Here is a 27,980-nt window from a genome sequence, read left to right as displayed (position 1 = left end):
GTTAATTCATTAATTTGATGTCAAATCCGTGGATGTTGTGCAGGTTTTTACAGACATGAGGATCATCACACGTGTCTCTGTCAATCACTGAATCAACTGAGTTTGATTGTGAGTCACGTCACACTTGATATAAAAGTGAATTTCTTTCAATAATTGAGGTTGATGTTTTAGTAATAAGACAGATGAAGTAAATGCAGGTGATGTGTGCTGTGAGTGTGTGTTTGTTGGAGACTCAGTTGATGTGTGTTTGTTCAGTTAGTGAAGCGTTCAGGAGGTTTTTGTTCAGCTGCTCTATTAGTTTGTATCACTGTGGTGGACTTTCGGCAGCGGCACCAAACTGGATGTTGGCAGTAAGTCGATCATCATTTCATTATTAATACAACAACTGACGCAGAAACACTTTGTTACGCTGTAGAAATGATGCATGCTTATGTATTGTTATATTTATATATATTTGTATTTTTAGTTCACACTGAATGTTTAGCAGTCAACATTGTAAAGATGGTTTTGATTGTCATGGCATTTTTGTTTTCATCCAGTGAACTATAATCATTTCTGTTATTTCAACTTAATCTGATGACTTTTCAGAGCTTCAGCTCTTTTTTCTTCTTTGAAAATCAAATTCTAATTGTTAAAAAGGTGCACTAAAATAAAATGTACATTAGTTTGTCATTATGACACAATTTTCATTTTACTTGAACATTTCTGACAGTAATTAAACTTATATTTTCAGATTAGTGTGCTGATTTTCAAGTAAAGCCTGCAGATATTTTCAATCTGGAAATTATTTTTGCTTTAATTTATTTTTAATATTTGTTAAATTAAATACCAAAACTTAAAATTTTGTACCCAATTTTCTCATGCTGCCATCAAAAATGTAAGATTTTTTATTCTGTTTTCTCCACATCTGATCTTTAATGATTTTAATCAAAGGGACCGTCATTGAAGTTGTGTCTCTGTGAAAGAATGTGTCTTTAAATCAATATATTTCACCAAACTTTCATTGCTTTACTGATCACAAGTTTTGTAAAAATTTATTCAGTTGACTTGCAGTTTAATGTTGCTAAAATGACTAATAAAATGATCATTGTATTAATTGTTCATATATATTTTATATGAATCTGAAAGTAGAGAAAGCTTAGTTCTTGACTGAGGTGAGTGTTGTGTGTTTGTCAGGCGTCACTCGTCCTAAAGTGAGCGTCCTGCCGCCCTCCAGTGCAGAGATCTCCTCAAAGAAGACAGCGACACTGGTGTGTGTGGCCAGCAAGGGCTTCCCGTCAGACTGGAGCCTGAGCTGGAAGGTGGACGGGAGCAGCAGGTCTCAGGAGAGCAGCGCTGGGCTCCTGGAGAAGGACGGTCTGTACAGCTGGAGCAGCAGCCTGACTCTCTCTGAGCAGGAGTGGATGGAGAGCGTCTCAGTGAGCTGTGAGGCCACACGGAGCGGTCAGCCTGCGCTCACTGGACACGTGACGAGACAGCAGTGTTCAGAGTAGATCTGCTGCTCTTCTCACTCATGTCTCACATGGAGACTAACAGCACATGAGCGACTCCTTCATTCTCCACATCCAGCTTCAGTCGCTCGCATCTGCATCTGCTCTGCTTTGTGTGCTTCATACAAGAACATATGTGTCTGCTTTATCATTCAGTTATGATGCTATTACAATTCAGTCAATAAATAAAATACAATAGTAACTTTAATCTTTGTGTTCTATTTTGTTATTTTTGTTTCAGGTCTTTCTTTTGATCAGTGCTTTAACTCACATTTAAATAAAAAACTGAAAAACTTAACTCAACGGACCGTGAAAAAACACCAGCAGATAGACGATGAAACAACATGAACTTAGACACATTTAATAAGATTAAGTGGGTTAGATTAAGTGTAAAACTGAATAATTTCTTTATATATTTTATTTAATATCCATTAAAATTCAAACTCACAGTTTCACTGTTTGATCGGTTCATCTCTCTGAACTGAAACAGTTTCACTTCTGCTCATGCACTGATGAGACAGTTATGAAGACTGAGTCGTAGTTTTATTAGACAAGTTCTGAGCTCATGAGGAAGTTTCTCAGTATGATTGTAAGTACACATAAAAACATAAAAACTACCTAACTGTAACAGAGAAACATTTGTGTGTTTTTGGATTGATTTGATATCAATTCATCACAAATCAGAGTATAACTGAGTCAAACCCGTCTGTCCCAGGACAGATCTGAGTCTAATAGAGCTGATGTGAGTCCTAACTCAGTGGTGAGCTCATGTGTAGTTCTGTGTTTGGTCTCTGTGTGTCAGTAGTGAGTGATAGTGTTTGATCAGCTGCAGCATCAGTTCAGTCACTGTGACTCTGACTGACACAGGTTTTTGTACGACTCACAATCACTGTGTGAACACATTAACTCTGTTGATGACATGTACACTCTGACAGTAATAATGTCCAGCATCTTCAGTCTGGACTCCACTGATGGTCAGAGTGAAATCTCTCCCAGATGATCTACTGCCACTGAATCTAGATGGAGTTCCTGACTGGAGAGTGTTTGTTGCATAAATCAGGAATTTAGTTGCTTCTCCCTGTTTCTTTAGATACCAGTTAAGAAAATGGTATCCATTGTGACAGCAGTCTGGATCTCTGTTAAATGTACAGGTCACAGTGACTGATTGTCCAGTTTGAGCGAGCAGCACTGAGGGAGTTTGAGTCACTGTCACCTGCCCAATAGATTCTGTCAAATGAGAAAGATCAGAAATCAACAACATATATCTTCACTACATTAAAAATAACAAATATATTTTTCCAGACACAAACCTCTACGTAATACAGTCAGAGTCCAGATCAGTATGGTGATGAAAGTCATTTTTGTTGGTTGTAGGTTCAGTTCTAGTGAGAAACGGTTATTGATCATGTTTGATGTTTGTCAGAGTTATAAACACATGCAGAGCACTGAAGTGTGTGTCGCTCATGTAAAACACACTCTCTATGCAAACACTGCAGGAGAATTTCAACAAGTTGAAGTTGGTTTATTGTTCTAAGACTTAAGAAAATATTTAATGAGTTCACATGTTAATATTATCCGTTATTGATATTCATATTGATATATGATTTTCACACACTTACATTCTCCTTTCACATACATATATTCTTGCTTTCACACACTTTCATTCTTCTCACACATGCACACATTTCTACTCCTACACACACATACATACTCCTTTCATATGCATATATTTTTGCTTTCACACTCATACATTCTCCTCACACATACATATATTTCTACTCTCACACACATACACTCTCCTTTCACATACATATACAATCATACATATATAGAATATAGAAGAGAAGAATGTATGTATGTTTGAGAGAGAGTATAGTAGAAACTGAAGACGTTTAGTTGAAACGGAGGACAGGTTAGGTGCGATCAGGTTCACCGGGACAGGTCTTGTTCAGCATGGCTGAGGCAGATGAGGAAGCTGTAGAAGTATTTCAGCAAGCTATCTGGGTAAAAAAAAAAAAAAAAAAAAAAAAAAAAAAATATATATATATATATATATATATATATATATATATATATATATATATATATATATATATATATATATATAAATAATTATTGTTAATGTTACATGGCCTTGTCCTTTGAGTGAGTTGTGATTGAGGACGCGAGCTCAGACTCAGTCGTGTTGCCAGATAGAGGGTTTTCACGGACGCGTCATCAGTCCAGAAGTCTGCCATGTTGGAGGCACTGAACATAAACAATGCTGGACTCGCAAATTTGGCTAATTATAGCAGCTACAAAAAATGGTTGAGTTTTGGTCTGTACTAATCGGTCGCATAGGTTAAACACATTTCGAGTTCTGTCAAAAGTTAAAGAGAAGAGAGCAAAAAAGTGATTAAAGAAGGCGTTTGTGGTTGAGAGAGGTACTGTCACAGCACATGTATAAATGAAATGTTGACTATGGCTTCATTCACACTGTTAGTCCAAAAACGATTATCTATGCGATTGGAATCTGATCTAAAATAATGATGTCCACACTGTATATCGCAACTGTTCAGATCTGATTTGTGTGTCCATACAGCTCTTTGGCAATACGGGAATGACGTTGCATTGATGGAGGTGTTTACATTTGCGATAGATATGTTGTTTTATTTAAATTTTACAACTTGGAAATGTGTAGGCAACGCGCTGGACTACCGTCTCTTGAGCTGCAGAACTGTAGGAGGCTGGTATGTAACGTTACAGCTTTTTTTCTGCGCTGCACTGGTGTAAAAAATAATAATTGTCTGCTCGTCCGGCACTCTGCAACAACAAAGCCTTGTTTCGGCAGCGACTTTAAGCATGTTCCCTATAACATAATTATTATATAATACTATGTATTCAACAATCGCTCAGGTCCACATTTTAAGCCTGCGGGAACACATTAAGCTGCAGCAGGACCAGCTGGTGGCCAAGGTCCATCACCTGAGCAGCAGGTTGCTCAAGAGCCAGAGTCTCCTGAATGCATTCAGCTGCCCATCGAATCACTGGAAGAGGTGGATGAGCTTTTTGTAAAAATTTGTTTACACATGTGCATGTGGTTGATGAGCTGATAATCTAACTGTAACACTCTGAACCACAAACGCCTTCTTTAATCACTTTTTTTGCTCTCTTCTCTTTAACTTTTGACAGAACTTGAAATGTGTTTAACCGATGCGACCGATTAGTACAGACCAAAACTCGTCAATTTTTTTAACAGCAATAATCAGTCAAATTTGCGAGTCCGTTCAGTGGAAATGATTACGTTCTGTGCCTCCAAAATGGTCGACTTCCGGATTGATGACGTGTCATGAAAATCCTCTATAGACGTATTATAAGCGCCCAAGGTTTTTTTTTTTTTTTCATTTAATAGGAAGTGAAATAATTGGGGGGTTGCAAGTTAGGGACAGCGATATCTTTATATTATTTAAATAACTCAAGACTCATTGCGGTTTATTTATTTTTAGAATTTCATTTACTTATTTATTTTTTCCTAATTGCAGCTCTGCGTGCAGCAATAACTCACTGCTAGATTAGTGTTGTATAAGCGCCACCTGCTGTCAGAGATTGAATTAGCATTTTCATTAGAAACAGAAAGAGCTTTATTGCCAAGTGTTTACACACAGAAGAAATTTCGTCAGGAGCTTCCAGTACAGAAAGTACAAACATAGTGCAGACACACATATACTTAAGTAAATAAAACTAATAATAATAAGTAGTAATAATAAAATATTAATTGAGCCCATAGGATTTTTTTGTTTAGTGCACTTGCTTCATGTTGCATATATTTTTTGTTTGTTTGTTTGTTTGCTCACGGTTAGTTTGGCCAGTAACTGAGCAAAATAAACATTTAATAAATGTAAAGAAAAAAAGAAAGAATAAGAACTAAATAAATTGGCAACGAAAATGGGAATCTGCTCATTTGATTGTAAAATAAATAAAATCCTGATCAGTGCATCCTTAACTGGAATAGTGTACAGTTAGGAATGGTATAGTTAGGCCTACCTGAAAGACCTGAAAAATGGTTTATTTCAGTTTTATCTTTGAACAATTGTACCTACTTTAAAAAAAAATTAAACCGCTGGCTGAACCGGACCAGTAGAAAAATTCTTTAGCATTACGCCTTGTTAATATGATCAAAATCAGTTTCTTAGAACTTGTACACAGATCTGTAGAACACATAGGTTACATAATGATACGTTAAAAATAAAAACTTAAAATATGTGCTTGAAAAGAAAGCATGATGACTTTGAATAGCATAACTGTAAGATTGTGAGGAAGAGCTGAGCAGGTCTTGCACATGTATTTCCTGGTCTGAGAGTGACTTCCTGTTTAAACAGGAAGTAAGGGATACCAAAAAAGGTAGAAACATATGTGCAAGGAGAATGTATGTGTGTAAAGCAAGAATATATGTTTGTGAAAGGAGAATGTAAGTGTGTGAGAGAGAGTAGAAATGTATGTGTAAGGAGAGTGTTGAGTGTGAGAGTAGAAATGTACTCTAATTTGACCATTAAATCACATTTACAAGCGCAGATCAGTAGATGCCGCTGCAGCTGAATAAATGCACCAACTTGAGGCCTGAAAAACATCCTGTAATCAGCGTCCTGAGGTTAGACGGGAAAACATCTCTAGACCTGCAGCACAAGCCTGTCATTTTATCATCTGTTTCAAACCACTGTTATTTAAAACACATTTAACAAGAAGAAAATCTGAGATATGTGAACAAACGGCAAGCTTTAGGCACTTTTGGTACATGCACATCATCGCCAAACTACGGGACAGTCTAAAACATTTATAATTAAAGCTCAGATTCAAACCTGAATGATGATGCAAATTATACAAGGCAATCAGATGCTCATAGAATAGATGCACCTAGAATTAGACAGTCAAGCCACATTTGTTGTCTGAATTAAAGAATGACTAAACTTTAACATGCACACACACACACACACACACACACTTAAAAAAACATATCTAATGCAAATAAAATATAGGTCACAACGTCCAGTGAACATTAGTGTTGTATTTTTCATATATTTTCAAAACTTTGTGATACATTTTAAAATAATTACAAGTATAATGTTTTACATCAAATTACATTTAGTTTGCACGTATATGTGTTCTTTCAAATAAATTTTTTTCTGCAATAAGTACACTTTATAAAAGTATACTTAAGTGCAGTTGTTTGTCACAAGGGTAAGCAGCACTCATGCAGCGTCCCAGCATCAATTCTTTTGGCATCCCTCCACCTCCCCATCTCCTCCTTTATTTCTGTTACTCTCCCTCGAGGTACCGAAATGAAGTGGACGGACATGAGTTGTGAGCTCATGTGTAGTTCTGTGTTTGGTCTCTGTGTGTCAGTAGTGAGTGATAGTGTTTGATCAGCTGCAGCATCAGTTCAGTCACTGTGACTCTGACTGACACAGGTTTTTGTACGACTCACAATCACTGTGTGAACACATTAACACTGTTGATCCAGTGGTAACTCTGACAGTAATAATGTCCAGCATCTTCAGTCTGGACTCCACTGATGGTCAGAGTGAAATCACTGTTAGATCCACTGCCACTGAATCTAGATGGAGTTCCTGACTGGAGGCGGTTTACATAATAAATCAGGAGTTTAGGAGCTTCTCCGGGTTTCTGTAAGTACCAGGACACACAGGGTGGACTGCAGTATGTAGCAGGAGTACTGAGTTTACAGCTCATCACAACATTTTCTCCTGGTGTGACAGGTTTCACTGGAGTCTGAGTGACTGTGATCTGAGCTTTACACCCTGAAACACACACATTTATTAGTCCATAATTATATTTTTATAAAAATAACTTTTTGACACATAATTTATTTAATGATAAATTATATTTGAAATATAAACTATTCACCTTGTAGTATGAAGCAGTATGAAAAAGTCCAGATGAAGATGATGATGAAGGTCATGTTGATGAAGATTGTTGTGTGTGTCAGTGATGAAGTGTTAAACTCACAGCACTATAAACACTCTCAGAGCACTGAAGCATCTGATCAATATGCAAACACACTCACATCATTTACCTGCAGACAGTCGCTCATTAACAGACACAAAATATAATTAATAAAACGCCAAAAATCAATCTTTCATAATATTATATAATCTAATAGCCAAGCTGTTATAAATGTATCACTTCTGAATAAATCTTCAAGACCAACTTTATTATATGATCCTGACTCTCTCCTGAGACTGTGAGAATATTTTTGACTGTAGTTTGATAGAAACATGATTAATGTTAATTCATTAATTTGATGTCAAATCCGTGGATGTTGTGCAGGTTTTTACAGACATGAGGATCATCACACGTGTCTCTGTCAATCACTGAATCAACTGAGTTTGATTGTGAGTCACGTCACACTTGATATAAAAGTGAATTTCTTTCAATAATTGAGGTTGATGTTTTAGTAATAAGACAGATGAAGTAAATGCAGGTGATGTGTGCTGTGAGTGTGTGTTTGTTGGAGACTCAGTTGATGTGTGTTTGTTCAGTTAGTGAAGCGTTCAGGAGGTTTTTGTTCAGCTGCTCTATTAGTTTGTATCACTGTGGTGGACTTTCGGCAGCGGCACCAAACTGGATGTTGGCAGTAAGTCAATCATCATTTCATTATTAATACTACAACTGACTGACAAACACTTTGTTACGCTATAGAAATTATGCATGCTTATGTATTTTTATATTTATATATATTTGTATTTTTAGTTCACACAATGTTTAACATTGTAAAGATGGTTTTGATTGTCATGGCATTTTTGTTTTCATCCATTGAACTATAATAATTTCTGTTATTTCAACTTAATTTGATGACTTTTCAGAGCTTCAGCTCTTTTTTCTTCTTTGTTAATTAAATTCTAAATGTTAAAAAGGTGCACTGAAATTAAATTTACATTAGTCTGTCATTATGACATCATTTTCATTTTACTTGAACATTTCTGACAGTAATTAAACTTATATTTTCAGATTAGTGTGTTGATTTTCAAGTAAAGCCTGCAGATATTTTCAATCTGGAAATTATTTTTACTTTAATTTATTTTTAATATTTGTTAAATTAAATACCAAAACTTTAAATTTTGTACCCAATTTTCTCATGCTGCCATCAAAAATTTACGATTTTCTATTCTGTTTTCTCCACATCTGATCTTTAATGATTTTAATCAAAGGGACCGTCATTGAAGTTGTGTCTCTGTGAAGGAATGTGTCTTTAAATCAATATATTTCACCAAACTTTCATTGCTTTACTGATCACAATTTTGTAAAAATTTATTCAGTTGACTTGCAGTTTAATATTGCTAAAATGACTAATAAAATGATCATTGTATTAATTGTTCATATATATTTTATATGAATCTGAAAGTAGAGAAAAGCTTTGTTCTTGACTGAGGTGAGTGTTGTGTGTTTGTCAGGCGTCACTCGTCCTAAAGTGAGCGTCCTGCCGCCCTCCAGTGCAGAGATCTCCTCAAAGAAGACAGCGACACTGGTGTGTGTGGCCAGCAAGGGCTTCCCGTCAGACTGGAGCCTGAGCTGGAAGGTGGACGGGAGCAGCAGGTCTCAGGAGAGCAGCGCTGGGCTCCTGGAGAAGGACGGTCTGTACAGCTGGAGCAGCAGCCTGACTCTCTCTGAGCAGGAGTGGATGGAGAGCGTCTCAGTGAGCTGTGAGGCCACACGGAGCGGTCAGCCTGCGCTCACTGGACACGTGACGAGACAGCAGTGTTCAGAGTAGATCTGCTGCTCTTCTCACTCATGTCTCACATGGAGACTAACAGCACATGAGCGACTCCTTCATTCTCCACATCCAGCTTCAGTCGCTCGCATCTGCATCTGCTCTGCTTTGTGTGCTTCATACAAGAACATATGTGTGTGCTTTATCATTCAGTTATGATTCTATTACAATTCAGTCAATAAATAAAATACAAATTAAACTTTGAGTTCATTTGAGTCCTTTTTGTTTTGAGTCATTCATTGGTTCAGGGTTTTTGCTCAGATAAACTTCACTCAGTGGAGCGTGAAAACACCTGCAGATTCATGATGAAACAAGATCATGCAGCTAAACTATGAACCTCACAGATATAATGATAGATAAATCGTTTTGAAGATAAACATGCGTGACAGACACATATCATTCATCTCTCACTGTTCTGATGTTTAATGGTTATTTGAAGTGTTTCTGGTGTTACATGAACATCAAACTCCTCTGAAGATGATGAAGATCTGCTCTATTCTGAGAGGAACATCACTCACTGTTTCACTCTTTATTCTGTGAAAAGGGTCAGTTTGACAAACAGAGAGACCAGGTTTGCTCATATTCATCAGTTCACAGACTGATCAAATCAGAGGTCAGAGGTCATCTCAGAGGTCACAGGTCAAGCTGTAGTTGTGATAGTGATTTTATCATGAATGTTACGCTATAAATTATTGTTTAGTGATGCTCCAAGCTCAGTAGCAGCTCACCTCAGTCTCTAGATACACATTTCCGTGTCTTCATTGCCTCTTGATTTGACTTTTTCTCAGAGTGTTTTGAAAATGAATGTCTGCTATTAACATAAAGTGAGACAAACTGAAATCAGTCAGATCTCAGACGTGTCTCTGGTCTATAAGAGCTCAAAATCTCAGAGCTGTGTAGATTCAAGTAGTCCAGTTTTAACACATTTTCATTCTCCATACAAATCTGAGGAAATAATAAAACTCATGATTCCAAAGTGTGAGGGAAGAAAAAAACAAAAATAATAATCAAAGACCAACACGGCTGAGTCTGTGTGTTTGTGAGTCTGATAGAGACTCTGCAGAGACACTGATGGACTTGTGTCTAGATGTTTCTCTCGACTAATGCTCTGATCTCTATGATTATTAAGAGTGACAGATTCATTTATATGTTTTTATTTTAGATGTTTGTGTGACAATGTTGTTTCAGATCCTCCTTTGATCAGCTGCAGCATCAGTTCAGTCACTGTGACTCTGACTGACACAGGTTTTTGTACCACTCACAATCACTGTGTGAACACATAACTACTACTGATATAGTGAGCACTCTGACAGTAATAATGTCCAGCATCTTCAGTCTGGACTCCACTGATGGTCAGAGTGAAATCACTGTTAGATCCACTGCCACTGAATCTAGATGGAGTTCCTGACTGGAGACTGCTTGCTTCATAAATCAGGAGTTTAGGAGCTTCTCCAGGTTTCTGTAAGTACCAGGATAAATGATCACCACTGTACACATCTGTGCTGGTTCTACAGCTGATCTTGACTGTTTCTCCTGGTTGAGCTGCTGTCGTTGAGGGACTCTGAGTGACGCTGATCTGTCCTCTACACTCTGAAACACACAACAAGAAGAAAATCAACTCAAAACTTTGACAATATACTTGAAGAAATGAATTGATATCAAACTTGTGCTCCACAAACCTTGAGCAAACGCTGTGAGAGTCCAGATGAAGATGATGATGAAGGTCATGTTGATGAAGATTGTTGTGTGTGTCAGTGATGAAGTGTTAAACTCACAGCACTATAAACACTCTCAGAGCACTGAAGCATCTGATCAATATGCAAACACACTCACATCATTTACCTGGAGACAGCAGATTCATCGTTTACTGTTTAATATCTTTGCTAATAAATTCCTTTTATCCATTTTCAGAAACAAACACTCATGATTTATCACATATTATTTAATTATTTATTTCGGGTCGAGCTTCTCTCTCCAAACACTGTTTTATGTTAAGTTTCAGTCAGTTTTTCACGCTGAGATCATTTTTTTTTTTTGTAAATATGATGATTTTTGGGACTGATTATGAAACAAATGATTTGATTTTAGCCTTAATGTAATAACAAGGATTAATTATTAAAGATGAAGATTTTGTGCTGTTTTTTATAATAATTGCTGAGTGCTGTTGAGAAGAGCTGCTGTTGAGTCTGATATCAGTGTGTGAGTCTCTTCTCTCTTTCTCTGCTGGAGTTTGTGTTTATTTGAGTGTGACGGAGGTTTTTGTACGACGCTTTCACTAGAATGAAGCACTGTGGTACACTTTTGGTGGAGGAACTAAACTGACCATCAGAAGTAAGTCTTTCTTAAATTAACTAATATAAATATATAATCTGTGTGTGTGTGTTTTAAAATGAGGTTTAAGTTTATTCAAGAATATTTGGCAACAATATTTATAATTTTATTGCAAATTTTATTTTATTTTATTGATTAATTGCACCTATTGATGTATTTTAATTATTACATTTTGTCTTCTATATTATGTACATGTCATATCTGGTAAGCCATAGTTCATATTTGTACTTAATATTTTACATTATTAATTTCACATTTTTGTATGCTAACAGTTTGATTAATGGCATTTTTTAGGAATTCTCAGTTATTTCTTAAAATATTGTAATTTGTGCATGACACAAAAGCTGGATAATATAGACAGAATATATTTAATTTGTCAGAAAAGAAATTTAGCCGATAAGCATGTTAAAATATATGATTTAAACTACAAGTTTGCGTATAATTATCTTTATGAGAAAATGTCCTGAATGTTGACTATTTTTAAAATAGAAATAAGAGTTCAAATTGTTTCCTAAATCTTAAAACTATATAAAAAATAAATAAAAAAAATGCAATTTGCACTTGGTCAGAAATATTTGTAAAATTATAAAAATGTTACTCAATTCAGAAAAGAATAGCATACATTTTACAGTATATCATGTTTGATTAAGGGAACTGATTTATATTTCTACAGTATGTTGTACTTGATACACTGTAAATATTATAGTAAAAAAACAGCAGCAGATTGTCAGATTTGTTCTATCTTTCAAAAACTGTATTCAATATTTTACTGTAAAATAACATGAAATGTCCCGTTAGATTTACTACAGTTTTTCACTGTATATAGTGAAATAACATTTTACAGTCTTTTGACATTAAATTTATGATTGTTTTTGTAGTGTACATTTCTTATCAGTACATTTAATGTGTGTGTGTGTGTGTGTGTGTGTGCATGTGCGTGTGTGTGTGTGTGTGTGTGTGTGTGTGTGTGTGTTGCAGCTGGTCCCGCAGTGAAGCCCTCCGTGTCTCTGCTGCCTCCCTCTTCTCTGCAGATCTCTGGAGACTCAGCCGCACTGCTCTGTCTGCTCAGCTCTTACTCTCCACAGGGGGCGCAGGTGAGCTGGACGCTGGACGGGTCAGAGGTCACCGAGGGGGTTCAGACCAGCGCAGAGAGCGAGCGGGACGGACGCTACAGCCGCAGCAGCGTCCTGAGCCTCAGCAAAGCACGCTGGGAAGCCGGCGAGCGCTTCGTCTGCAGAGTAACACATGACGGAGCTGATCACGAGACCTCGTTCCTCAAGAGCTCCGAGTGCTGATGTTTCTCCAGTGAAGAGCAGCAGGATTCACAGCAGTCTCCTGATTTACAGCTCAATACTCAAGCAGTCTTTCAATGTGCTGCCATTGCTGTTCATTCAATAAAGCTTCTGAACGCCTTCCATTTGTGTTCGACTGCATCATTGATCAGTGTGTCCTTCCTTCACTAAAGTTTCAGCTGCTGTTGATGGATTGTAATAGTTGAGAACAGCTGTGTTTAGCAGTAAATGTGAACTGAAGCTCTTGGGGTTTGAACATGGTCTCTGGAGACGGAGCTGCTCTATTCTGAGACCATCAGAATCACTAAAGCTGTCAATGCAAATCTGATTTCAGCTCAAACTCACAGTTTCACTGTTTGATCGGTTCAACGCTCTGAACTGAGACACTTTCACTTCTGCTCATGCACTGATGAGACAGTTATGAAGTTTGAGTGGCATAGTTTCATGAGGAAGTTTCTCAGTACGATTGTAAGTACACATAAAAACTGTAACAGAGAAACTTCTGTGTGTTTTTGGATTGATTTGATATCAATTCATCACAAAACCAGAGCATAATTAATTCAACCCAGTCTGTCCCAGGACAGATCTGAGTCTAATAGAGCTGATGTGAGTCCTAACTCAGTGGTGAGCTCATGTGTAGTTCTGTGTTTGGTCTCTGTGTGTCAGTAGTGAGTGATAGTGTTTGATCAGCTGCAGCATCAGTTCAGTCACTGTGACTCTGACTGACACAGGTTTTTGTAACACTCACAATCACTGTGTGAACACATAACTACTACTGATATAGTGAGCACTCTGACAGTAATAATGTCCAGCATCTTCAGTCTGGACTCCACTGATGGTCAGAGTGAAATCACTGTTAGATCCACTGCCACTGAATCTAGATGGAGTTCCAGTGTAAACGTATGATGTTCGATATATCAGGAGTTTAGGAGCTTCTCCAGGTTTCTGTAAGTACCAGGCTAAAAGATCAGTCCCACTCCATCTGTACACATCTTTGCTGGTTCTACAGTTGATCTTCACTGTTTCTCCTGGTTGAGCTGCTGTCGTTGAGGGACTCTGAGTGACGCTGATCTGTCCTCTACACTCTGAAACACACAACAAGAAGAAAATCAACTCAAAACTTTGACGATATACTTGAAGAAATGAATTGATATCAAACTTGTGCTCCACAAACCTTGAGCAAACGCTGTGAGAGTCCAGATGAAGATGATGATGAAGGTCATGTTGATGAAGATTGTTGTGTGTGTCAGTGATGAAGTGTTAAACTCACAGCACTATAAACACTCTCAGAGCACTGAAGCATCTGATCAATATGCAAATGAACTGATGCTGTATTTAAATGAGCTTCTAAATGAAGATTGCTCGTTCATTTCATCCTGTCCATCATTGTAACTGCACATCAAACTGTTTAATCTTTGTTTTGTACAATTATGTTGACTGGTGTTTCATCATCTGTCAGTTTATTAAGGATTGACTATGATTATGGATATATTAAAATGTTCAACATTTTGATCATTCATGGTTTTTGTATATGAATTAAACACATGTATTTCAGCTCAGTTGGTTTGTGGTACCTTAAGAAACATCACTACAGTGTTACACCCCGTCTAGGGTAAAGGCGTATCATGAAAGAGTTTCTTATTGAAAAGCAGGACATGAGGCTGGAGCAGGAAGTGATGAAGGAGGCCTTTATAAGCAGCTAGGAGTCAGCTGACCAGGCAGAGAGTGTCACTAATTAGACTGCAGGAACCAATCAGTCTTCTTCCTGGACAGAGACACACAAACTCCTCCCAAAGCAAAAGAAAACACTTGAAAAAAGGGACACAACAACAGACATCAGTGATGCACACTGGCTTTCATGGTGCATTGTGGGAATGTTTTGAGCATGAGCATTATGTGATCCCTGAGCAGTGCACTGACTAGTGAACTAAGGGACTGACTGAGACACACTCTTACTGACTGACTGATGATTGATGCACAAATCATGGTTTATCAATAAGAGTGAACTTTAAAAAAAAATGCATAACATTTACAACCAATTCAAACCACATGAAATGAGAGTAAATGTTCTGATAAATAGTGGTAAATATCTATTTAAAGATGATGTCTAATGCTATTTCATGCATTCTGACTTATTTATTCTGCTAAAGAGTTGGATTTACATGCTAAAGAGATGAAAAATTAAAATTCAGTCATTAATTACTCACCCTCATGTCGTTCCAAACCTGTAAGATCTTTGTTCATCTTAGGATCACAAATTAAGATATTTTTGATGAACTCCGAGAGCTTTCTGACCATCCATAGACAACAAGGATCCTACCACGATCAAGACTCAGAAACACAGCAAGAACATTGTTAAAATAATCCATGTAACATCAGTGGTTCAACAGTAATTTTAAGAAGCTATGAGAATCATTTTTGTGCACAAAGAAAAGAAAAATAATGACTTTGTTCAACAATTTGTCTCCTCCGTGTAACCCTGGTATCTTTTTGGTCTCATGATGTAAAGTATAGTGTGCATTATCCTGAACATAAAGTATGTGTGTGCTGCTGCTGACACAGAAACAGTTTACGTTCAGATCAAAGCAGACGCATACGTCGTGATACCATAATGGTGCCATGGTGATGTGGAGGAGACAAATTGTTGAATAAAGGTTTTTTGTTTTTGTTTTTCACAAAAATTATTCCCATAGCTTCTTTAGAGGAGACCAATTAACAAGTATTGTTGTTGCCAATAGAGTTCAGTGGAGCTTGTGACCAAAGTAAGCTGATGATGGTTTTGGGAAACATACCCCAGAGTGTCTGTGCATCAACACGTATCATATGGGTTACGAAAGTTCATTCTGGATGGAATATATTATGACTGGATCTGATTTTTGGCCATAGTTAATTTTAATCAATAAAGTTTCCATTCCTGTTTTATTTATGTCTGTGTCACAGCTTGCAGATGATTGCAATTGAAATGCTTTGTACGCTCCTGACTATTTAGCTCCGCTCACAGGAACGCCTCCAGGAGAGAAATGGTAAAGCTGTATTTGTGTTTTATAAATCTGATAAAACAGCTTTTTTATCCCTGGTAATACAAAAAGAGGGTTAAAAAATATATATTCTTAACAAAACACAAAAACTACAACACTGGAACTGAGAAATATGGCACCATTGTTTTTTGTTTGATTTTATATCACTTCAGAGCATAACTGAGTCAAACCCGTCTGTCCCAGGACAGATCTGAGTCTAATAGAGCTGATGTGAGTCCTAACTCAGTTGTGAGCTCATGTGTAGTTCTGTGTTTGGTCTCTGTGTGTCAGTAGTGAGTGATAGTGTTTGATCAGCTGCAGCATCAGTTCAGTCACTGTGACTCTGACTGACACAGGTTTTTGTACGACTCACAATCACTGTGTGAACACATAACCATGGTGATAACTCTGACAGTAATAATGTCCAGCATCTTCAGTCTGGACTCCACTGATGGTCAGAGTGAAATCACTGTTAGATCCACTGCCACTGAATCTAGATGGAGTACCAGTATAGGGTTTTTTTGCTTCATAAATCAGGAGTTTAGGAGCTTCTCCAGGTTTCTGTAAGTACCAATAAAAATGATGATCCCGATTGGCCCATACATAAACATTTCTGCTGGTTCTACAGCTGATCTTCACTGTTTCTCCTGGTTGAGCTGCTGTCGTTGAGGGACTCTGAGTGACGCTGATCTGTCCTCTACACTCTGAAACACACAACAAGAAGAAAATCAACTCAAAACTTTGACAATATACTTGAAGAAATGAATTGATATCAAACTTGTGCTCCACAAACCTTGAGCAAACGCTGTGAGAGTCCAGATGAAGATGATGATGAAGGTCATGTTGATGAAGATTGTTGTGTGTGTCAGTGATGAAGTGTTAAACTCACAGCACTATAAACACTCTCAGAGCACTGAAGCATCTGATCAATATGCAAACACACTCACATCATTTACCTGCAGACAGCAGAGATGATACTCTATAACAGGTTAAAGGTGATCTAACAGAGAATGACCCTCTAAATCTGGTTAAAGATTTCATTATAAAGCAGGTAAATAGAATTAGAATTTAAAATCACATGTGTACAGAAAATCCAATGAATGCATTTTTGGGTCTGATTATCAAACTAATTCAACCTTCATGCCATAACATTTTTATGATGATAATGATGATTATAATTATTTATTATTTTTAAAGAATGTCCATCGCTGCTGTTGAGTCTGATATCAGTGTGTGAGTCTCTTCTCTCTTTCTCTGCTGGAGTTTGTGTTTATTTGAGTGTGACGGAGGTTTTTGTACGACGCTTTCACTAGAATGAAGCACTGTGGTACACTTTTGGTGGAGGAACTAAACTGACCATCAGAAGTAAGTCTTTCTTAAATTATCTAATATCAATATATAATCTGTGTGTGTGTGTTTTAAAATGAGGTTTAAGTTTATTCAAGAATATTTGGCAACAATATTTATAATTTTATTGCAAATTTTATTTTATTTTATTGATTAATTGCACCTATTGATGTATTTTCATTATTACATTTTGTCTTTTATATTATGTACATGTCATATCTTGTAAGCCATAGTTCATATTTGTACTTAATATTTTACATTATTAATTTCACATTATTGTATGCTAACAGTTTGATTAATGGCATTTTTTAGGAATTCTCAGTTATTTCTTAAAATATTGTAATTTGTGCATGACACAAAAGCTGGATAATATAGACAGAATATATTTAATTTGTCAGAAAAGAAATTTAGCCGATAAGCATGTTAAAATATATGATTTAAACTACAAGTTTGCGTATAATTATCTTTATGAGAAAATGTCCTGAATGTTGACTATTTTTAAAATAGAAATAAGAGTTCAATTTGTTTCCTAAATCTTAAAACTATATAAAAAATAAAAATAAAAAAATGCAATTTGCACTTGGTCAGAAATATTTGTAAAATTATAAAAACGTTACTCAATTCAGAAACAAATAGCATACATTTTACAGTATATCATGTTTGATTAAGGGAACTGATTTATATTTCTACAGTATGTTGTGCTTGATACACTGTAAATATTATAGTAAAAAAACAGCAGCAGATCGTCAGATTTGTTCTATCTTTCAAAAACTGTATTCAATATTTTACTGTAAAATAACATGAAATGTCCTATTAGATTTACTACAGTTTTTCACTGTATATAGTGAAATAATATTTAACAGTCTTTTGACATTAAATTTATGATTGTTTTTGTAGTGTACATTTCTTGTGTGTGTGTGTGTGTGTGTGTGTGTGTGTGTGTGTTGCAGCTGGTCCCGCAGTGAAGCCCTCCGTGTCTCTGCTGCCTCCCTCTTCTCTGCAGATCTCTGGAGACTCAGCCGCACTGCTCTGTCTGCTCAGCTCTTACTCTCCACAGGGGGCGCAGGTGAGCTGGACGCTGGACGGGTCAGAGGTCACCGAGGGGGTTCAGACCAGCGCAGAGAGCGAGCGGGACGGACGCTACAGCCGCAGCAGCGTCCTGAGCCTCAGCAAAGCACGCTGGGAAGCCGGCGAGCGCTTCGTCTGCAGAGTAACACATGACGGAGCTGATCACGAGACCTCGTTCCTCAAGAGCTCCGAGTGCTGATGTTTCTCCAGTGAAGAGCAGCAGGATTCACAGCAGTCTCCTGATTTACAGCTCAATACTCAAGCAGTCTTTCAATGTGCTGCCATTGCTGTTCATTCAATAAAGCTTCTGAACGCCTTCCATTTGTGTTCGACTGCATCATTGATCAGTGTGTCCTTCCTTCACTAAAGTTTCAGCTGCTGTTGATGGATTGTAATAGTTGAGAACAGCTGTGTTTAGCAGTAAATGTGAACTGAAGCTCTTGGGGTTTGAACATGGTCTCTGGAGACGGAGCTGCTCTATTCTGAGACCATCAGAATCACTAAAGCTGTCAATGCAAATCTGATTTCAGCTCAAACTCACAGTTTCACTGTTTGATCGGTTCAACGCTCTGAACTGAGACACTTTCACTTCTGCTCATGCACTGATGAGACAGTTATGAAGTTTGAGTCGTATAGTTTCATAAAGCACCTTTATCAGTAAGATTGTAAGTACACATAAAAACATAAAACTATCAAACTGTAACAGAGAAACATTTGTGTGTTTTTGGATTGATTTGATATCAATTTATCACAAAATCAGAGCATAACTGATTCAAACCCGTCTGTCACAGGACAGATCTGAGTCTAATAGAGCTGATGTGAGTCCTAACTCAGTTGTGAGCTCATGTGTAGTTCTGTGTTTGGTCTCTGTGTGTCAGTAGTGAGTGATAGTGTTTGATCAGCTGCAGCATCAGTTCAGTCACTGTGACTCTGACTGACACAGGTTTTTGTAACACTCACAATCACTGTGTGAACACACCACTACCACTGATGACGTGAACACTCTGACAGTAATAATGTCCAGCATCTTCAGTCTGGACTCCACTGATGCTCAGAGTGAAATCACTGTTAGATCCACTGCCACTGAATCTAGATGGAGTTCCTGACTGGAGGCTTTTGGTCAAATAAATCAGGAGTTTAGGAGCTTCTCCAGGTTTCTGTAAGTACCAGGACACACAGGGTGGGCTGCAGCCTGTAGCAGGAGTACTGAGTTTACAGCTCATCACTACATTTTCTCCTGGTGTGACAGGTTTCACTGGAGTCTGAGTGACCGTGATCTGAGCTTTACACCCTGAAACACACACATTTATTAGTCCTAAAAATATATATATTATTTGACATATAATGCAATTATTTAATGTAGTTTATTAGAAATATGCACTATTCACCTTGTAGTATAAAGCAGTATGAAAGAGTCCAGATGATGATGAAGGTCATGTTGATGAAGATTGTTGTGTGTGTCAGTGATGAAGTGTTAAACTCACAGCACTATAAACACTCTCAGAGCACTGAAGCATCTGATCAATATGCAAACACACTCACATCATTTACCTGGAGACAGTCGCTCAGTCTCAGTCAAAGGCCTGAAATAAAAAACAATTACTGAACATCTTCTATTAGCCAAACTATAAAAAACTGTATCATTCACTTTAATTCTGAAAACATCTTCAAGACCAACTTTCGTACATTAACCTTACTCTTGTGATGTCAAATCCGTGGATGTTGTGCAGGTTTTTACAGACATGAGGATCATCACACGTGTCTCTGTCAATCACTGAATCAACTGAGTTTGATTGTGAGTCACGTCACACTGGATATAAAAGTGAATTTCTTTCAATAATTGAGGTTGATGTTTTAGTAATAAGACAGATGAAGTAAATGCAGGTGATGTGTGCTGTGAGTGTGTGTTTGTTGGAGACTCAGTTGATGTGTGTTTGTTCAGTTAGTGAAGCGTTCAGGAGGTTTTTGTTCAGCTGCTCTATTAGTTTGTATCACTGTGGTGGACTTTCGGCAGCGGCACCAAACTGGATGTTGGCAGTAAGTCAATCATCATTTCATTATTAATACAACAACTGACTGACAAACACTTTGTTACGCTATAGAAAGGAGACAATTTTACACTTAAGTGTTTTCATTTTATTTTTAGTTCACATTGAATGTTTAGCTGTCAGTGTTATAAAGATGGTTTTATTGTTATGGCATCTTTGTTTTCATCCATTGAACTAAAATAATTTCTGTTATTTCAGAGTTTTCAGTCTTCAGCTCTTTATTCTTCATTGATAATTAAATCCTAATTGTTAAAAAGGTGCACTGAAATCAAATGTACATTAATCTGTCATTTTGGCAGCTTTTTGATTTTACTTTAAAATTTAAGACAGTAATTAAACAAAAATTTTCAGAATAGTTTGTTGATTTTAAAGCAAAGCCTGCAGATATTTTCAAACTGGAAATGATGGTTGCTTAATTGTTTTTTTGTTCACATTGGATAGGGTAATAATTAATAGTAGACATGCAAGACATAAATTATAATTTATATTTTTTTTAAACAAACTTTTTTACCTAATCTTCTCATGCTGCCATCAACAATTGTAATGAATTCCTGCAGTTATTATGTTTATTCACATCAGATCTATGATGCGTGACTAACATTGAGGTTTATAATGAAAATGGTTCTTCAAATCATTATAATTCACCAAACTTTCTTTCCTTTGGTGATCACAAGCTTTGAAAAAAATAATTCAGGTGACTTGCAGTTTAATGTTGTTAAAATGTCCAAGAAAATTTATCACTGTATGAATCTGAAAGTAGAGAAGGATTTGTTCTTGACTGAGGTGAGTGTTGTGTGTTTGTCAGGCGTCACTCGTCCTAAAGTGAGCGTCCTGCCGCCCTCCAGTGCAGAGATCTCCTCAAAGAAGACAGCGACACTGGTGTGTGTGGCCAGCAAGGGCTTCCCGTCAGACTGGAGCCTGAGCTGGAAGGTGGACGGGAGCAGCAGGTCTCAGGAGAGCAGCGCTGGGCTCCTGGAGAAGGACGGTCTGTACAGCTGGAGCAGCAGCCTGACTCTCTCTGAGCAGGAGTGGATGGAGAGCGTCTCAGTGAGCTGTGAGGCCACACGGAGCGGTCAGCCTGCGCTCACTGGACACGTGACGAGACAGCAGTGTTCAGAGTAGATCTGCTGCTCTTCTCACTCATGTCTCACATGGAGACTAACAGCACATGAGCGACTCCTTCATTCTCCACATCCAGCTTCAGTCGCTCGCATCTGCATCTGCTCTGCTTTGTGTGCTTCATACAAGAACATATGTGTCTGCTTTATCATTCAGTTATGATTCTATTACAATTCAGTCAATAAATAAAATACAATTGTGACTTTATGCCTTTGTGTTCTTTTGTCATTTTTGTTTCAGGTCTTTCTTTGGATTGAGGTTTTATCTCATATTTAAAAACACATTTAGAAACTTGACTCAGTGGACCATGAAAAAACACCTGCAGATAGACGATGAAACGTTATGAACCTCACAAATATAGTGTTAAATGAATGTGATAAAGAGTGTTAGATTAACATATTTACTGAAGCAAGTGGAAAACTCATTGAATGCTTTATATTTAATTTAATATCCATGAAAATGAAAAGCTCAGAAACACAGTTTCACTGTTTGATCGGTTAAACGCTCTGAACTGGATCAGTTTCACTTCTGCTCATGGACTGATGAGACAGTTTTAGAGTTTGAGAGATAGTTTTATAAGATTTACACAACTTATGAATTAACTGTTTAGGGATGGAGACTTTTGACTGGAAGATGGTGAATAAACTATTCATCTTTGTGTCCTGCTGATTCTTTTTGGAATATGAATGTTTAATAAGAAAGAATGAATAAATTATACATTATAAAATTACATACTTAAAAATATAATGGATTGAAAGATAAGTGATTGGAGAGTAGAAGAGATAAACCATAATAGATATGAAAGAATTATCATTATATTAAAATAACTTTAGTAATGTTTAAAATTGATGGACCTCAACGAAATAGATATTAAGATCATATTTGTTTTTCTTCTCTGTAGAGTGAGTGATAGTGTTTGATCAGCTGCAGCATCAGTTCAGTCACTGTGACTCTGACTGACACAGGTTTTTGTAACACTCACAATCACTGTGTGAACCACTTAATGCTCTCAGGCCAGTAGAAACTCTGACAGTAATAATGTCCAGCATCTTCAGTCTGGACTCCACTGATGGTCAGAGTGAAATCACTGTTAGATCCACTGCCACTGAATCTAGATGGAGTTCCAGTGTAACGGCTTTTTGCATAACGAATCAGGAGTTTAGGAGCTTCTCCAGGTTTCTGTAAGTACCAGGAAAAGGCATCATCCCCATCACTATATCTGTGCACGTCTTTGCTGGTTCTACAGTTGATCTTCACTGTTTCTCCTGGTTGAGCTGCTGTCGTTGAGGGACTCTGAGTGACGCTGATCTGTCCTCTACACTCTGAAACACACAACAAGAAGAAAATCAACTCAAAACTTTGACAATATACTTGAAGAAAAATATCAAATATATCTTTCCAGACACAAACCTCTACATAATACAGTCAGAGTCCAGATCAATATGGTGATGAAAGTCATTTCTGTTGGTTGTAGGTTCAGTTCTAGTGAGAAACAGTTGTTGATCATGTTTGATGTTTGTCAGAGTTATAAACACATGCAGAGCACTGAAGTGTGTGTCGCTCATGTAAAACACACTCTCTATGCAAACACTGCAGCAGTGAACAGGTTTAAGTTGGTTTAATGGTCACTGAAACCTCACTGACAGTTTTTTTTTAAACGAAACTCCTCATATCTGAACCAAGCAATCACAGAAATTATATAAAAGTCACATACTCAATCAAAACAATGTGCTTAGAAGCAGATCATGTGCTAGTTTATTATCTTAAAGTGATGTCTATTTTTTCATATTAACCACAGATGTGTCTTTTACAGTATGGTTTATTAACACAACACTGGGGTTTAAGGATACACCTGCAGGCCTCAATAACATCTCTTTCAGCATCAAGTCTTCTCAGAAAATCTCACATCCAGACCAGTACGAATACAAACACAAATACAGACCAGACTCAACCCTGCTGAGCTTCAGTGTGTGTGGAAGTGAAAGCTTCATGTTGGTCACTACTGGCTTGTTTAACATGATTCCTCAAGCGTCCAATATTCATCTGACCCAGAGCTTTCAGACTAATTGGAAATATGTGCCTCTAAATACATGTCTGCGTCACTGTTATTATATGTCTTACTGCACGAGTCGTGACAGTTTCAAAGAGAAATGTCCAGAAAGTTAAAACACTCGTTTAATACGCGACCGTGACACATTTTGTGCTTGAGGTATTTATTGCCGCTGTTCAGAATGGAAAAATCTGGGGAGAGTATCTAAGGGTTAATGCTTTATCCTGTATATATCCCCCACACCAAACCCAAACACATAACCTACCTGATAGTGCTAACAAATGCAAAACTGATATAAAATTAATTTGTGGATGCAGCCGTGCTATTTTAACTTCCTTATAAATCAAAACTCTGTACCTGTAAATCATACTTTGTGTGAAAAGGAATAAAAGTTACTTTACTGCCTCTAGTGTTTATTTCAACTGGAAACTGCAGTGGTTCGTACTGTACATACTGGCAATCAGTTTTACAGAAATGTATGTAGAGGAACGTATTTCCAATGAGTATATATGTTGGAGACTCTGACTGACTTTTTGTCGAAGTGTTGCTCTCAACTAATAGTTTAAACTCTATTATTCTTTAGAGTGACGGATTCATTTAGATATGTTTTTTTTTCCAGATGCATGTGTGACGATGTTGTATCACATCCTCATGATCAGCTGCAGCATCAGTTCAGTCACTGTGACTCTGACTGATGGAGGTTTTTGTACGAATCACAATCACTGTGTGAACACATAGTCACCCGCACAATAACCAAAAGAATTTGTTCTGCAATGAAAACTCTGACAGTAATAATGTCCAGCATCTTCAGTCTGGACTCCACTGATGGTCAGAGTGAAATCACTGTTAGATCCACTGCCACTGAATCTAGATGGAGTTCCTGACTGGAGGCTGCTTGCATAATAAATCAGGAGTTTAGGAGCTTCTCCAGGTTTCTGTAAGTACCAGGCTAACCGATTACCACTGTACACATTTGTGCTGGTTCTACAGCTGATCTTCACTGTTTCTCCTGGTTGAGCTGCTGTCGTTGAGGGACTCTGAGTGACGCTGATCTGTCCTCTACACTCTGAAACACACAACAAGAAGAAAATCAACTCAAAACTTTGACAATATACTTGAAGAAATGAATTGATATCAAACTTGTGCTCCACAAACCTTGAGCAAACGCTGTGAGAGTCCAGATGAAGATGATGATGAAGGTCATGTTGATGAAGATTGTTGTGTGTGTCAGTGATGAAGTGTTAAACTCACAGCACTATAAACACTCTCAGAGCACTGAAGCATCTGATCAATATGCAAACACACTCACATCATTTACCTGGAGACAGCAGATTCATCATTTACTATTTAATATCCTTCTAATAAATTACTTTTATCCATTTTCAGAAAGAAACACTCATGATTTATCGCATGTTATTTAATTATTTATTTCAGGTCGAGCTTCTCTCTCCAAATACTGTTTTATGTTAAGTTTCAGTCAGTTTTTCACGCTGAGATCATTTAATAACTGTGTTACAGATTTGATGTCATCCATGATAGGTCTAGTATGAAACTGTATAACAGGTCAAAGGTCATTCAAGGGAGTCACCTTCTAAATCTTGGTCATCACAAAGCTTTAAATAACAGGTGTTTTGTAAATATGATGATTTTTGGGACTGATTATGAAACAAATGATTTGATTTTAGCCTTAATGTAATAACAAGGATTAATTATTAAAGATGAAGATTTTGTGCTGTTTTTTATAATAATTGCTGAGTGCTGTTGAGAAGAGCTGCTGTTGAGTCTGATATCAGTGTGTGAGTCTCTTCTCTCTTTCTCTGCTGGAGTTTGTGTTTATTTGAGTGTGACGGAGGTTTTTGTACGACGCTTTCACTAGAATGAAGCACTGTGGTACACTTTTGGTGGAGGAACTAAACTGACCATCGGTAAGTCTCTTCAATTCTGTCATAAAAATGATTTTTGATTCATTCATTTTAATTCATTTTTAGATTATTTCTGCAAAAACGTTTTAAAATTAGTCCTTTTATTATATATAAAAAAAGTTTTTGTAAAGTTTCTTTAATAATTGCAATATTTAATTTATTTAATAATTTACTTAAGCTGTATATTTTTTCGTATTTTTTTTTAAATCTCATTTATCATTTTACATGAATAATTTAACTCATTATCAGTACAAAAATATTGTATCTCTAGATGACATGATATATAGTCAATTAATTCTTGATATATATAATTTTGACTAAAATTAATGGTCAATTTAACAATTACGGGGTTTTTAAATGCATGTAAAAGTCTGTTAATACTAAATGTAATTGTGTAGACGTCGTCACCAGACAAAGAGAAATGTAGTTAATGAACATGTTCAGAATCAAGTTTGCGTCTGCTGCTGATCATTTAAAAACAACAACATCATAACATACATTTACAATTACACTGAAAATTACTATTAATTGTTAGTGTCTTATAAGAATAATAGTTTTAAAGTAAAAATAATATTGCAATTATTTAAATTTGTTTTCCATACCTTTTGACAAAATCACAATATACTAATTATTTTTCATGTGGGTAGTATTTTTTTATTAAATTGAGATTAAAAGTTAAAAGTTCACATGTTCTGTAACTTACTATTTCTGAAATAAATCTTATTAGTGTATTTTTTTGCATTTATTTCATCCTTATTTACATTTTATAATTTAAAATTCTTTTTAAATGTTATTTTTTATTTATATGATTAATTACATGCATTTACACGTATTGATAGCAGCACTTTAATATCTATTTAATTATTTCTTGATATGATTTTGTCTAAAATCTTGGCACATTTAACAATAAAGTGTTTGTCATCAGACAACAAGGAACTTGAAGAGCATTTAGAAAATTAATCATTTAAACTATTTAAACTCTCAAGTTTGCTGATATTTATGATTGTGAATCTGAATAGCGTGAATATTTCAAAAGTACCATTAATAATGAAATAATGATTTTTTTTCTGAGTCATATAGCGACATCATAATATAAACATACATTTTCTTGAATAATGTTTTTTTTTCAAAATTCTGAAGATTGTTTCATATGTATCTTATAAAATTAAACTCCACTGATCAGTTTTTCATTTCTGCTTCTGTGTGTGTGCGTGTGTGTGTGTGTGTGTGTGTGTGTGCGTGTGTGTGTGTGTGTATGTGTGTGTGTGTGTGTGTGTGTGTGTGAGTGTGTGTTGCAGCTGGTCCCGCAGTGAAGCCCTCCGTGTCTCTGCTGCCTCCCTCTTCTCTGCAGATCTCTGGAGACTCAGCCGCACTGCTCTGTCTGCTCAGCTCTTACTCTCCACAGGGGGCGCAGGTGAGCTGGACGCTGGACGGGTCAGAGGTCACCGAGGGGGTTCAGACCAGCGCAGAGAGCGAGCGGGACGGACGCTACAGCCGCAGCAGCGTCCTGAGCCTCAGCAAAGCACGCTGGGAAGCCGGCGAGCGCTTCGTCTGCAGAGTAACACATGACGGAGCTGATCACGAGACCTCGTTCCTCAAGAGCTCCGAGTGCTGATGTTTCTCCAGTGAAGAGCAGCAGGATTCACAGCAGTCTCCTGATTTACAGCTCAATACTCAAGCAGTCTTTCAATGTGCTGCCATTGCTGTTCATTCAATAAAGCTTCTGAACGCCTTCCATTTGTGTTCGACTGCATCATTGATCAGTGTGTCCTTCCTTCACTAAAGTTTCAGCTGCTGTTGATGGATTGTAATAGTTGAGAACAGCTGTGTTTAGCAGTAAATGTGAACTGAAGCTCTTGGGGTTTGAACATGGTCTCTGGAGACGGAGCTGCTCTATTCTGAGACCATCAGAATCACTAAAGCTGTCAATGCAAATCTGATTTCAGCTCAAACTCACAGTTTCACTGTTTGATCGGTTCAACGCTCTGAACTGAAACACTTTCACTTCTGCTCATGCACTGATGAGACACTTATGAAGTTTGAGTCGTAGTTTCATAAAGCAGTAAATATTAATAAGTAAATAAGTAAATATTTGTGTGTTTTTGGATTGATTTGATATCAATTCATCACAAATCAGAGCATAATTGATAATGAGAACGCCTTCTTTAATCACTTTTTTTGCTCTCTTCTCTTTAACTTTTGACAGAACTCGAAATGTTTTTAACCGATGCGACCAATTAGTACAGACCAAAACATGACAATTTTTTTAGCAGCAATAATCAGTCAAATTTGCGAGTCCGTTCAGTGGCATTGTTTACGTTCTGTGCCTCCAAAATGGTCGACTTCCGGATTGATGACACGTCATGAAAACCCTCTATAGACGTATTATAAACGCCCGAGGTTTTTTTTTTTTTTTCATTTAATAGGAAGTGAATTAATTGGGAGGTTGCAAGTTAGGGACAGCGATATCTTTATATTTTTTAAATACCTCAAGACTCATTGCGGTTTATTTATTTTTAGATTTTCATTTACTT

The 27,980-nt window shown here is 36.9% G+C and overlaps 2 long non-coding RNA genes and 7 gene segments (V, D, J or C); 5 read left to right on the top strand and 4 right to left on the bottom strand.

Moving 5' to 3' along the window:
- The first annotated feature begins 200 nt into the window (after window positions 1-200).
- On the top strand, window positions 201-1,695 carry LOC113041798 (Ig lambda chain C region-like). The segment is given in 3 exon segments: window positions 201-209; window positions 299-350; window positions 1,177-1,695. Coding segments are annotated over 3 exon segments (378 nt in total).
- Window positions 1,696-6,953: 5,258 nt separating this feature from the next.
- On the bottom strand, window positions 6,954-7,454 carry LOC113041797 (immunoglobulin kappa variable 1-8-like). The segment is given in 2 exon segments: window positions 6,954-7,282; window positions 7,389-7,454. Coding segments are annotated over 2 exon segments (384 nt in total).
- Window positions 7,455-7,968: 514 nt separating this feature from the next.
- On the top strand, window positions 7,969-9,354 carry LOC113041796 (Ig lambda chain C region-like). The segment is given in 3 exon segments: window positions 7,969-7,977; window positions 8,067-8,118; window positions 8,936-9,354. Coding segments are annotated over 3 exon segments (378 nt in total).
- A 1,075-nt stretch (window positions 9,355-10,429) lies between these two features.
- On the bottom strand, window positions 10,430-10,987 carry LOC113041966 (Ig kappa chain V region 3547-like). The segment is given in 2 exon segments: window positions 10,430-10,842; window positions 10,932-10,987. Coding segments are annotated over 2 exon segments (375 nt in total).
- A 229-nt stretch (window positions 10,988-11,216) lies between these two features.
- LOC113041970 (uncharacterized) lies at window positions 11,217-12,773 on the top strand. Its single transcript, XR_003275496.1, has 3 exons — window positions 11,217-11,451; window positions 11,532-11,583; window positions 12,562-12,773. It is a non-coding gene; the product is annotated as an uncharacterized LOC113041970 (long non-coding RNA).
- An 851-nt stretch (window positions 12,774-13,624) lies between these two features.
- On the bottom strand, window positions 13,625-16,738 carry LOC113041962 (Ig kappa chain V region 3547-like). The segment is given in 2 exon segments: window positions 13,625-13,960; window positions 16,686-16,738. Coding segments are annotated over 2 exon segments (384 nt in total).
- Window positions 16,739-20,194: 3,456 nt separating this feature from the next.
- Window positions 20,195-21,671, top strand: LOC113041795 (Ig lambda chain C region-like). The segment is given in 3 exon segments: window positions 20,195-20,203; window positions 20,293-20,344; window positions 21,161-21,671. Coding segments are annotated over 3 exon segments (378 nt in total).
- A 2,013-nt stretch (window positions 21,672-23,684) lies between these two features.
- On the bottom strand, window positions 23,685-24,728 carry LOC113041959 (Ig kappa chain V region K29-213-like). The segment is given in 2 exon segments: window positions 23,685-24,590; window positions 24,680-24,728. Coding segments are annotated over 2 exon segments (396 nt in total).
- Window positions 24,729-25,301: 573 nt separating this feature from the next.
- Window positions 25,302-26,970, top strand: LOC113041969 (uncharacterized). The gene is made up of 3 exons (XR_003275495.1): window positions 25,302-25,320; window positions 25,401-25,449; window positions 26,745-26,970. It is a non-coding gene; the product is annotated as an uncharacterized LOC113041969 (long non-coding RNA).
- Window positions 26,971-27,980: the final 1,010 nt, after the last annotated feature.

This window comes from Carassius auratus, chromosome 24 (genome assembly GCF_003368295.1).
Source record: "Carassius auratus strain Wakin chromosome 24, ASM336829v1, whole genome shotgun sequence".
NCBI lineage: Eukaryota > Metazoa > Chordata > Actinopteri > Cypriniformes > Cyprinidae > Carassius > Carassius auratus.
Note: the sequence above shows the minus strand (reverse complement) of the source record. Positions and strands in the feature narration are given on the sequence as shown.